Below are 13,421 nucleotides of genomic sequence, written 5' to 3' on the forward strand. Positions count from 1 at the left end.
GACCGGACTGCTTCACAGATACGGGACTGCTTCACAGGTACCGACCGGACTGCTTCACAGGTGCCGACCGGACTGCTTCACAGGTACCGACCGAACTGTTTCACAGGTACCGACCAGACTGCTTCACAGGTACCGACCGGACTGCTTCACAGGTACCGACCGGACTGCTTCACAGGTACCGACCGAACTGCTTCACAGGTACCGACCGAACTGCTTCACAGATATGGGACTGGTTCACAGGTACCAGAAAAGCACACAGGCACCAGAAAAACTCACAGTTACTGGACTGATTCACAGGTACCGACCGAACTGCTTCACAGGTACCAACCGGACTGCTTCACAGGTACCGACCGAACTGCTTCACAGATACTGGACTGGTTCACAGGTACTGACCGGACAGGTTCACAGATACTGGACTGCTTCACAGGTACCGACCGGACTGGTTCACAGGTACCGGACTGGTTCACCGGTACCGGACTGGTTCACAGGTACCGACCGGACATGTTCACCGGTACCGGACTGGTTCACAGGTACCGACCGGACAGGTTCACAGGTACCGGACTGGTTCACAGGTACCGACCGGACAGGTTCACCGGTACCGGACTGGTTCACAGGTACCGACCGGACAGATTCACAGGTACCGGACTGGTTCACAGGTACCGGACTGGTTCACCGGTACCGGAACAACTCTCAGGTGCCGGACGTTCAGGGATCTTAGCCGAATGTAGAAGTGCTGAAAATGTTCGGTCATTTCATAGAACATAGAACATAGAACAATACAGCGCAGTACAGGCCCTTCGGCCCACGATGTTGCACCAAAGCAAAAGCCATCTAACCTACACTATACCATTATCATCCATATGTTTATCCAATAAACTTTTAAATGCCCTCAATGTTGGCGAGTTCACTACTGTAGCAGGTAGGGCATTCCACGGCCTCACTACTCTTTGCGTAAAGAACCTACCTCTGACCTCTGTCCTATATCTATTACCCCTCAGTTTAAAGTTATGTCCCCTCGTGCCAGCCATTTCCATCCGCGGGAGAAGGCTCTCACTGTCCACCCTATCCAACCCCCTGATCATTTTGTATGCCTCTATTAAGTCTCCTTTCACAGGAACCAACTCTCCTTTGACATCTCTGTCTCCATTTCTGACGAAGCACTGTCTACCAATATGGACCACAGTGGTTCAAGAAGGCAGCCCACTCTTACCTTCTCAAGAGCAAATAGGGATGGGCAATAAATAGAGGCCTAGTCAGCAACGCTCACGTCTCGTGAAATAATTTTTAAAATATTCATTACGAACCCTCCAACTCACACAGCTCCTCACACCCTGCTCCCTTTACGAATTCCAACCCATTCTAACAGTTGGTCTATCTCAGCTGTTCCGATGATGCTACTATCCAAAATGGCATTTCGGACATGTCTTCCTTTTTCCTGAGCAGATGTTCTTTCTCTCTCTCTCTCTCCCCCCCCCACCACCACCACCCCCCACCACCACCCCCCACTGTGGTTGAGAGGTCCCTCAACTGCGTCCGACCCATCTCCTACACTTCTGCCTTCACGCCTTCCCTTCCACCCCCCAGAACCATGATAGGGTCCCCTTAGTCCTCACTTTTCATCCCACTATCCACCGCATTCAAAGGACCATCCTCTGCCATTTCTGTGATCACCAAACATATCTTCCCCTCACCTCCTCTGCCAGTATCCCATAGGGACCGCCCCCCCTCCCCGTCCCCGTCCCCACCCCATGACACCCTGGTCCACTGGTGTGGTTGCCCAAGACATCTTGGAGACCTGCTTTAGAAGTTCTTCAATCATGTCAACTTCAGTCATTTTTTTTTTTTAAATAATTTTTACTAAGGTTTTCACAGAATATCAAATAACAAAATGAAAAAGGAACCCAACAGGGTTAAATACAAAACACAGTAAAAAACCAACCTTCCATATCCCCCCTCCCCCCTGTACATAAATAATAAATCAATACCCCGACTTAACACAAAGCCAACATAGCAAAGATATACACCCCCTCAGATCCCCCAGCGTAGATAAACAAAAATAAAGTAAACCACCCCCCCCCCCCCCCCCCCCCACCATTCCCGAGCTGCTGCTGCCATTGACCAATGTCTACCGTTCTGCCAGGAAGTCTAAGAACGGTTGCCACCACCTGAAGAACCCTTGTACCGACCCTCTCAAGGCGAATTTCACCCTCTCCAACTTAATAAACCCCACCATATCGCTGATCCAGGATTCCACGCTTGGGGGCCTCGCGTCCTTCCACTGAAGAAGAATCCTCCGCCGGGCTACCAGGGACGCAAAGGCCAGAATACCGGCCTCTTTCGCCTCCTGCACTCCCGGCTCCTCTGCCACCCCAAATATTGCGAGCCCCCAGCCCGGTCTGACCCTGGATCCTACCACCCTCGACACCGTCCTCGCTACGCCCTTCCAAAATTCCTCCAGGGCTGGGCATGCCCAGAACATATGGGTGTGGTTTGCTGGGCTCCCTGAGCACCTAACACACCTGTCCTCACCCCCAAAAAACCGGCTCATCCTTGTCCCGGTCATGTGTGCCCTGTGCAGCACCTTAAACTTCGCGCACGAAGATGAAGAGTTCACCCTCCCTAAGGCATCTGCCCATGTCCCTTCCTCGATCTCCTCTCCCAACTCCTCCTCCCACTTACCTTTCACCTCCACCACCGAGGCCTCCTCCTCCTCCTGCATCACCTGGTAAGTTTCCGAGATCTTGCCCACTCCCGCCCCCCCCCCGAGAGCACCCTGCCCTGTACTGTGCATGGCAGCAGCCGCGGGAATTCTACCACCTGCCGCCTGGCAAACACCCTTACCTGTAAGTACCTGAAGGTGTTCCCCGGGGGGGAGCCCATACTTCTCCTCCAACTCACCCAGGCTCGCGAACTTCCCGTCCACAAACCGGTCTCCCAACCTTCGTATCCCTGCCCTGTGCCATCCCGAAAACCCTCCATCTGTCGTCCCTGGGACGAACCAGTGGTTCCCCCGTATTGGGGTCCACACCGAAGCCCCAACATCCCCCCTGTGCCGCCTCCACTGCCCCCAAATTTTGAGGGCAGCCGCCACTACCGGGCTCGTGGTATACCTCCTTGGAGGGAGCGGCAGCGGCGCCGTTGCCAGCGCCCCCAGACTCGTACCCACACAAGACACCGTCTCCAGCCTCTTCCATGCAGCCCCCTCCCCCTCCATCACCCAATTGCGCACCATCGTCGCATTGGCGGCCCAGTAGTACCCACAGAGGTTGGACAGTGCGAGCCCCCCCCCCCATCTCTACTCCGCTCCAGGAACACCCTTCTCACCTTCGGAGTCCCTCGCGCCCACACAAACCCCATTATGCTCCTGTTGACCCCCCTAAAAAAGGCCTTCGGGATAAACACGGGGAGGCACTGGAACAGGAACAAAAACCTTGGGAGCACCATCATTTTGACTGACTGCACCCTACCCACCAAGGACAGCGGCAACGCGTCCCACCTCTTGAACTCCTCCTCCATTTGCTCCACCAGCCTTGTGAAATTAAGCCTATGCAGGGCCCCCCAGCTCCTGGCCACCTGGACCTCCAAATACCTGAAGCTCTTCTCCGCCCTTTTAGTGGGAGCTCGCCAATCCCCCTCTCCTGGTCCCCTGAGTGAACCACGAACAGCTCAGTCTTCCCATGTTGAGCTTGTACCCAGAGAAATCCCCGAATTCCCTGAAGATCCTCATTACCTCCGGCATTCCCCCCACTGGGTCCGCCACATACAGAAGCAAGTTGTCCGCATAGAGCGGCACCCTATGCTCCTTCCCACCCCGCACCAACCCCCTCCAGTTCCTCGACTCCCTCAGTGCCATAGCCAGGGGTTCAATCGCCAGTGCGAAGAGCAGGGGGGTCAGGGGACACCCCTGCCTCGTCCCTCGGTGCAACCGAAAGTACTCAAACCTCCTCCTGTTCGTGGCCACACTCGCCATCGGGACCTTAAACAACATCCTGACCCACCTGACAAACCCCTCCCCAAACCCAAACCTCTTCATCACCTCCCACAGGTACCCCCACTCTACCCTATCGAAGGCTTTCTCAGCGTCCATCGCCATCACTATCTCCGCCTCCCCCTCCCTCGCCGGCATCATGATAACGTTCAGAAGCCTTCGTGTTCAACTGCCTCCCCTTCACGAACCCCGTCTGGTCTTCGTGGATGACCTGCGGCACACAATCCTCAATCCTCGTGGCTAAGATCTTCGCCAGCACCTTGGCATCTACGTTTAGCAACAAAATCAGCCTGTAAGACCCACACTGCAGGGGACCCTTGTCCCGCTTCAGGATCAAGGAGATCAGTGCCCGGGACATCGTCGGGGTCAAAGCCCCCCCCCTCCCCTGCCTCATTAAAGGTCCAAACTAGCAACGGGCCCAACAGGTCCATATATTTTTTATAGAATTCGACCGGGAAACCGTCTGGCCCCGGTGCCTTCCCCGCCTGCATGCTCCCTATCCCTTTGGTCAGCTCCTCCAGCCCAATTGGGGCCCCCAATCCCGTCACCAGTCCCTCCTCCACCTTCGGAAACCTCAATTGGTCCAGAAAGCGGCCCATCCCTCCCTCCTCCAGTGGGGGCTCAGACCGATACAATTCCTCATAAAAGTCCCTGAAGACCCCATTGATGCCAACCCCACTCCGCACCACACTCCCTCCCCTGTCCTTAACTCCCCCGATCTCCCTAGCTGCAGCCCGCTTCCAAAGCTGAGGTGCCAGCATCCGGCTTGCCTTTTCCCCATACTCATAAATCGCCCCCTGGGCCTTCCTCCACTGCGCCTCCGCCTTCCTGGTGGTCACCAGGTCGAATTCGGCATGGAGGCTGCGCCTCTCCCTCAGCAGTCCCTCCTCCGGCATCTCCGCGTACCTCCTGTCTACCCTCACCATCTCCCCCACCAGCCTCTCCCTCTCCCTCTGCTCCCTCCTCTCCTTGTGGGCCCTAATGGAGATCAGCTCTCCCCTAACCACCGCCTTCAGCGTCTCCCATACCATCCCCACTCGGACCTCCCCGTTATCGTTGGCCTCCAGGTACCTCTCTATGCTTCCTCGGACCCGCTCACTCACCTCCTCGTCCGCCAACAGCCCCACCTCCAAACGCCACAATGGGCGCTGGTCCCTCTCCTCCCCCAGCTCTAAGTCCACCCAATGCGGGGCGTGATCCGAAATGGCTATCGCCGAGTACTCAGTATCCTCTACTCTCGCTATCAGCGCCCTGCTCAAAATTTAAAAAGTCGATCCGGGAATAAGCCTTATGGACATGTGAGAAGAATGAAAATTCCCTAGCCCCCGACCTTACAAATCTCCAAGGGTCCACCCCTCCCATCTGGTCCATAAACTCCCTCAGCACCTTAGCCGCCGCCGGCTTCCTACCCATCCTAGACCTGGAGCGATCCAGTGCCAGATCCAACACCGTGTTAAAGTCTCCCCCCATTATCACGCCCCCCACTTCCATATCTGGGATCCGACCCAACATGCGCCGCATGAAACCCGAATCGTCCCAGTTCGGGGCATACACATTGACCAGTACCACCCTCTCTCCCTGCAGCTTACCACTAACCATTGCGTACCTACCGCCATTGTCTGCCACAATGCTCGACGCCCCGAATGACACTTTCTTTCCCACCAAGATTGCCACCCCTCGATTTTTGGCATCCAGCCCCGAATGAAACACCTGACCTACCCACCCTTTCCTCAATCTTACCTGGTCTGCCACCTTCAGGTGTGTCTCCTGGAGCATGACCACATCCGCCTTGAGCCCCTTCAGCTGCGCAAACACGCGGGCCCGCTTGACCGGCCCGTTCAGTCCCCTTACATTCCAGGTTATCAGCCGGATTAGGGGGCTACCCGCCCCCCTCCCCCGCCGACTAGCCATAACCCCTCCTTGGCCAGCCAGTCGCCCGCACCCCACGCCCAGCCCGTTCCCCACGGCGGCAGACCCCTGTCTCGACCCCCCCCCCCCCCCCACTCGCTCCAGCTCCCCCTTGACCATAGCAGCAGCAACTCGACCCCCCCCCCCCCCAGCCACCCCCCCCCCCCCCCCCCGCCCCCCCGGGCTAGGACCCCTCCTAGCTGCTTTACTCCCCCCATTGCACTTCCGCAAGTCAGCTGACTCCTGCTGACCCCAGCCTCTCCCGCCTCTCCTTTGACTCCTCCCATTGTGTGACACACCCTCCTCTTCCATTCCCCATCCGCAGGCTCTCCACCTCCCCCTTCCATCCCAAGCGCGGGAAACAACCCTCGCTTCCCTGCCCCGGCCCCGCCCCCTCCAGTATTCAGCACGGGAAAAAGTCTGCGCTTACCACCTACCCGGCCCCGCCACCTCTGACGCAGCTCCTTTTACAGGCCCAGTCCCCTCACCGACTCGGGCCTCCGCCTCCCCCGCGAGGCCCCATCACACTGCCGGCCATCCACCCCTGTTCCATTTGCTTACCCTCCTCCAAGAGCCCCACCGACCAACCCAACCAGAAAGAAAAAACCAAGAGCAAAGGACCCCCCCCTCAAAAAGTAACATATCAACCGCAATCCCCAAACGCACATCCCGACCCTCAATCTGTGTCCAACTTCTCGGCCTGAACAAAGGCCCACGCTTCCTCCGGAGACTCAAAATAATGGTGCCGGTCCTTGTAGGTGACCCACAGTCGCGCCGGCTGTAACATGCCAAACTTTACCCCCTTCCTGTGCAGCACCGCCTTCGCTTGATTGTACCCGGCCCTCCTCGTTGCCACCTCCGCACTCCAGTCCTGGTATATTCGAACCTCCGCGTTCTCCCACGTGCTGCTCCTCTCCTTCTTGGCCCACCTGAGCACACACTCCCGATCAGCGAACCGATGAAACCGCACCAGCACCGCCCGCGGAGGCTCGTTAGCCTTGGGCCTCCTCGCCAACACTCTATGGGCCCCTTCCAGCTCCAGGGGCCCCTGGAAGGACCCCGCTCCCATCAGCGAGTTCAACATAGTGACCACATAGGCCCCCACGTCCGACCCCTCCAGCCCCTCCGGAAGGCCCAGAATCCGCAAGTTCTTCCGCCTCGACCGATTCTCCATCTCCTCGAACCGCTCCTGCCATTTCTTGTGGAGCGCCTCGGGCGCCTCCACCTTTACCGCCAGGCCTAAGATCTCATCCTCGTTGTCGGAGATCTTTTGTCGGGCCTCGCGGATCGCCACCCGCCTGGGCTGTCTGTGTCTCCAGCAGCTTATCGATAGAAGCCTTCATCGGCTCAAGCAGGTCCGCTTTAATCTCCCTAAAGCAGCGCTGGATAACATCCTGTTGCTCTTGTGCCCACTGCATCCACGCTGCCTGATCCTCGCCAGCCGCCATTTTGTTCTTCTTCCCTCGCTCCTTCTTCGGGTCCACCACCACTTTTTTAGTCGCCCCGCTCCTGGTAAAAGCCATATACTGTTGGGGAACTATTGTACTCTCCTTCCCAGAGCGGGAAACGTCGAGAAAATTCCATTGGGAGCCCTGAAAAGAGCCCAAAAGTCAGTTTTTTGCGGGAGCAGCCGAATGTGCGACTTAGCTCCGCATAGCCGCAACCGGAAGTCCTCATGTCAACTTCAGTCATGACGGTGTAAGATGAAGGCTCATGTAGTCTCTCTAATGCTTCCGCACTGTAGAATGGTCAGTGTATTTGGTAGAAGATACACTGCAGCCAAGGTTCCTTCGACAGTACCTTCCAAACCCATGACCCTAAACATCTAGAAGGACAAGAGCAGCAGATACTGGGCAACCCACCACCTGCAGGTTCCCCTCCAAATCACTCACCACCCTGACTTGGAAATATATCGGCCATTCCTTCACTGTCACTGGGGCAAAATCCTGGAACTCTTTCCCCCCGCCCCCCCATCCCCCTAACAGTACAGTGGGTGCACCTACACCTCAGGGACAAGCAGTTCAAGAAGGTAACTCACCACCACCTTCTGAAGGGCTAGGGATGGGCAATAAATGCTGGCCTAACCAGCGACGCCCACATCCCGTAAATTAATATATTTTTTTAATGTAGAGGCACGGGGAGGGGGGATTATTTTGCAAGCAAGCTTCATAATGAGCATTCGTGATATTTAAATCCATGCAAATATCTTTACTGACATGGTGCAGCAGGACAACCAAGCCACCATTGAAGTTGGGAACGGACAATTGTGTCCTGTTATTACAGGACTTTTCGCCTTCCCCCACATATTCTATACCAGCCCGGCATTATGCCCATCACTGGCAGGACAAGGAAATCCTGCCTGTTAACTCTGTGTCTCTCCGCAGATGCTGCTGCACCACTGAGATTTTCCAGCACTTTCTGTTTGAAGTAAAGTTCTCATAAAAATAACCATCAGGTGGAATAAGCTGGTAGTAGTGTGCCTTCTAGGGTGTACTCTCCCTAACTGCTACAGGTACAAACATGCGCTCAGTCTGGCAGATGTTGGTACAATGGACATTAACTCTTGTGATAGCTGTATTCTATATTTGTTTGGAAAATATTTTTAATGAAGTTTTCAATTTATAAAACACAAAATAAACAAATCCATACAAACGATATACCATTTACAAACCCCTGCCCTTGGGGGAAAAAAAACATAAAACTCCCCTTACTTCCCCAACCCACTGACTGACCAATTCCTAAAGATAAAGCACTTAGTCCCAGTCAGATCCCTCCATCCATAAACCTGAAAAAAGCTTTCCTGAGACACGACTCCGACTCCATCCTCTCTGTCCGCCCCCCAGGCTCACTGAACTTTGCCCAAGCAGGTCCAACAAGCCGCAGCTCCTCCCCCACATCACTCCTATTATGAGCTGAAACTTTACAGCAAAGGTAACTCCCCCACCCAGGGTGTATGCTCAAGGAACAAAGCAAAAATTCTCATCAATTCACTCCCCATCCCGTTCCAACTGCGTAAGAACTCCCCCGGGGGCCATATATTCTCCATACTCTTACCCTGACCACTACCCCCGACAACCGTAGCCCCCTCAATCCCAAACATACACGAACAACAAAACATCTCAAACCAACCCCTCCCACCCATTAAAGTCCCAATCAAATCCATTCAATCAATCCCAAGTCCATGCTTCTTGACAAAAGCCTCCGTCCCCTCCGACATATTGAAAAATTATCTTTCAACCAGAAAGCCAGTCTCAGCCTCGCCGGGTACACAACTCCAAACCGAACCTCCACTCCTGAATAGCGCTGACTTTGCATGATTAAATGCTGCACACTGCTTCTCCAACTCCGCTCCAACATCTTGGTATCTCCTAATGTTGCTTCCCTCTCACCGCGAGTCCCGATTCACTTTGGCCCTTGGCAGAACCCACTCCTTCTCCGGTAGGCTGTGGTGGCTCATTCGCCCGAAGTTTCCGCCGGAGTATCCGGTAGCTCCTCTCCCCCCCCCCCCCCCCTTCCCCCCCCCTCCCCCCCACTTGTCTCCCCCCCCCCCCCCCCCCAAAAGCTTGATGAACACCTGAGAAAAGTACTCAGTTGACTTCGGGCCCTCCAACCCCTCCGGTAATCCCACAACTCTGAGGTTCTGTCTTCTCGTCCTGTTCTCCAAGTCATCCATCATTGCCCTCAGAGTCTTGTTCCTCTACTCCACCACCAACAACTCAACCTCCAAAGTTTATTCTAGCTTCTCACGAATGGCGCCAATTGACAGCTTAAGAGTTTCCATTATCACCCTGCCCTGCTCCTAAAAAATGCTTCGCAAACTATTTTTCAAACTCCTGCGCCATCACCCCAGTCAGCATTTCAGCCGTCATGTGGCGGCCACACCCAAGGCTGGGTCCGCCGCCTTCCCTCCTGCTGAGCTTTGTGGGCTTACTGGCTCTGTCAAAGGATTACCCCCTGTAACCTCCTTACCACCATCCTTCTTCATAGATTGACATATTTCCGCCCACAAATTTCTTATCCCATAGGATGGGCCTTGATGACCAAAATCCCCAAGAACAGTGTTAAAAAGTCCAAAAAACAGACCACAATGGGAGCCACCTTATGTGCAACCTTCTCCTACCCGTCTGCACTGGAAGTCGACAGCTGTGTTCTCGGACAGCACAGCATTCAGCTGTTGAAGCAAACAATCCCGGCATTATTTTCTGGCTGAATTGCGTCAGCTCTGTGCTCCTTACTTGATGTTCTCTCATGTTGTGTTTAATATTTGACATGGCTGTTCAACGATGCAAACTGAAAGAATTCCTCATTGATATTGCAGTTCCAGTCAGCAGTGGAAAGGTTTGTTTATTCTTGTGCTGGGTATTGCGTTGCTACCTACATCCTGGGCATAGGAGACAGGCACAATGACAACATTATGATCACAGAGTCAGGTAAGTAAGTGCTCAGTTTCTAATTAGGTGACTGAAGTATATGCTCCGCTTCTGATGGCTCAGTGCCACTAAACCTGGGAAGTTTCTATTCCATTTTTGCATTGTATTGAATTACACAGTGGTTAGCACCGCTGCCTCACAGCTCCAGCGACCTGGGTTTAATTCCGGCCTCGGATGATGTCTTTGTGGAGATTGCACATTCTCCCCGTGTCTGCGTGGGTTTCCTCCGGGCACTCCGCTTTCCTCCCAGAGTCCAAAGATGTGCAGGTTAGGTGGATTTGCCATGATAAATTGCCTTTTGTGGCCAAAGATGTGTAGGTTAGGTGGGATACTGGCATAGGGTGGGGGAGTGGGCCTAGATAGGGTGCTCCTTCAGAGGGTCAGTGCAGACTCGATGGGCTGAATGGCCTCTTGCACTATAGGGATTCTAGGGCAACATTGGAAGAAAAGGGGTTTGTCGGAAGATGAAATCATTCAGCAACAAGGAAACAATTAGGCAGATTGTGGGCTGTTTGAAAAGAGCTGTCAATAATCTCAGCCACCCTCCTTTTTCCCCGTACACCTATAAATCTTTTCCTTTTTGAAACATTTATTCAATTTCCTTGTGAAAGTTACTATGAATCTGTTCCATTGTCTTTTCAGGAAGCAGATTCCAAATTGTAAAATCAGCTGCCGAAGAGGTTTCTCCTCACCTCCCTCCTGTTTTTTTTGAAACGGTTATCATAAATGTATAAAAACTCAGCATAATTCTGAACAGCTCTATTAAAGCTACCCTTAGTCGTCTCTATAAGGGAGAACCATCCCAGTCATTACAATCAGTTTCAGTATCTCCTGGGCTAGTCAAAGAGAAAGATGAAAATCAAACTAGTGTTCTTATCTTATCTTATAGAGCCCTATCCTGTGAATAAAGTTTCTGTAAGTGGATGTCTGGTGTGTACAGGATAAGGCAATGCATCCCAGAGTGCTGTAACCTGTCCACTCTCTATCCAGGCTCCTGTCAGTAGCTGAACTTATACAAGACACTGGTTAGACCTCAGCTAGAATATTATGTCCAGTTCTGGGCTCCCGCATTTGAGAGAGTGGAGAGTGCACAGGAATGTTTCCAGGGAGGAGAAACCTCAGTTATGAGGATAGCTGGAGAGGTTGGGACTGTTCTCCTTGGAGCGAAGAGGAGATTTGATAGAGATGTTCAAAATCATCAGGACAGGGGGCTGGACAGAGTAGATAGGCGGGAAACTATTACCGCTCATAAAAGGATCGAGAGTGAGGGCACAGATTTAAAGTGATTGGCAAAAGTCCCAAATATGATGGAGGAAAAAACTTCTCACAATGAATGGTCCGGGTCTGGAATACATTGCCTGGGAGTGTGGTGAGGCAGGTTCAATCGACCCATTTGTCATGAGAATGTCGCTTTATAAAATGTTTGGCTGCTTGTATTACTGCAGTGATGTCAGAGAGCGGGTGGAGCTGCGCTGTCGGTCAACTTTTTACTTTCGTTTTAGGCTGTTTGCTGCAGGGTGTGTTTTAGTTTCAATTTCAGAGCTGGATAGCTGCAGTCACAGCCAGAAGGTGTATTAGGGTCTCTCTCTGTAATCTAAAGACTGTAAATCGATCCTGGTGATTTAAAACTAATAACAGTAATGACTTTAATCTGATGTGTTTCTGGTAAAAGGTGTTTCAAGTCTTATGGATGTTAAAAGGAAAGCTTAAAGGATTACTTAGTGTTGTATTTTTGGGGGTTGTATTTGAATTGATGGTTGCTAAGATGTTCACTATGTTTTTAAAAAGTTAACTTGAGTTCATAGAATAAACATTGTTTTGTTTTTAAGAATACTTTTCCATTTCTGCTGTACCACACCTGTAGAGTGGGCCGTGTGCTCCCCATAAAACAATCTATTAAAAGTTGTCGGTCAGGTGAACTCCATGATACACTTTAGGGTTCTATAAACCCTGGCCCATAACACATTCAAGAGGGCATTAGATGATCATTTGAATAGAAACAATGTGCAGGAGTACGGGGAAAAGGCAGGGGAATGACACTAAGTCATGATGCTCATTTGGAGAGCTGGAGCAGATATGATGGGCCAAATGGTGCTGCAACAATTCTGTGATTCACTTGACTGCAATTGGCCTGTTTAACAAATAGAAATGATCTTAAAAGCTATAAATTGACTTATTCTGGTAACATTACTAATAGTAATGATGGAAATACCTTTTTTGAGTGCAATACACTTGTGCTGCTGCTGCTCACTAAGCCAGGACTAAGCCCAGAATGGATTACTGACCAAGGAAGGGGAGAGCTCAGTGGCTGGTGAGAAGTGCCAGTGGCAGGATGGCTCATGCGATAGTAACAATCAGTGAGTGTGGAAACTCTGATATATATTGTTGTATAAGCAGCAACATTGGAAATGTGTACAAACAGCAACATAGGGTAGGTGTGAAAATCATCCAACAGGATTGGTATGTAAGCAGCAACATGGATACCCTTTAGGAGCAAGGGAACAAAATTCTGAGCACACTCTCCTTGAAACATCTCCAATTTATCGAGGGCTTGACAGGGTAGATGCTGGGATGATTTTTCCAGTCTAAAACTTGTGCTCACAGACTCAGAAGGAGGGGTCGGCTGTTTCAGACTGAAGTGAGGAGAAACTTTCACTCCACATGTTGTGATCTTTTGGAGTTCACTACAACAGAGGACTGTAGGGGCTCAACTATTATCTATACCAAGAAATAGGGGGATCTTCTGTGATGATGGTGTTGAGGTAGAAGCTAATCCATCACCTTAGTGAATGGCAAAACAGGCTTAATGGTCAAGTAGGCCCACTCCTACTCTTATCTCTTATGTTCACACAACAAGCAAAGAGTGGCCTTTAAATGTCTGAATGTAATCTCATATTTTCCTTTATTTTTACATTATTCCACCCCTTTATCGATCGCTGACCAAATAGACTGACACCCCTGTCCGTGTTGCTGCTGAACCCATCACAGAGAGGCATTCCAATGGGATTAGCCTGGTATCCCCATTCCTCCTCTCCTCTGCCATCACTGGCCTGTCTCCACCCTGATCCCCGCGCAATGGATCAGCACACAAAGAA

At 52.1% G+C, this 13,421-nt stretch overlaps 2 protein-coding genes across 2 annotated transcripts in view; both read left to right on the forward strand.

Annotated features, from left to right (window-relative positions):
* The window catches only part of fads6 (fatty acid desaturase 6), a 1,169,976-nt gene that overhangs the window by 568,306 nt on the left and 588,249 nt on the right, over positions 1–13,421 (forward strand). The gene's annotated exons all lie outside the window — the stretch shown is intronic.
* The window catches only part of LOC140395342 (phosphatidylinositol 4,5-bisphosphate 3-kinase catalytic subunit gamma isoform-like), a 66,084-nt gene that overhangs the window by 31,920 nt on the left and 20,743 nt on the right, over positions 1–13,421 (forward strand). The window contains exon 8 of the mRNA XM_072482982.1: positions 10,215–10,326. Coding sequence (XP_072339083.1) covers positions 10,215–10,326 — 112 coding nt within the window. The remainder of the gene's footprint in view (positions 1–10,214; positions 10,327–13,421) is intronic.

Source organism: Scyliorhinus torazame, chromosome 18, assembly GCF_047496885.1.
Source record: "Scyliorhinus torazame isolate Kashiwa2021f chromosome 18, sScyTor2.1, whole genome shotgun sequence".
Classification (NCBI taxonomy): domain Eukaryota; kingdom Metazoa; phylum Chordata; class Chondrichthyes; order Carcharhiniformes; family Scyliorhinidae; genus Scyliorhinus; species Scyliorhinus torazame.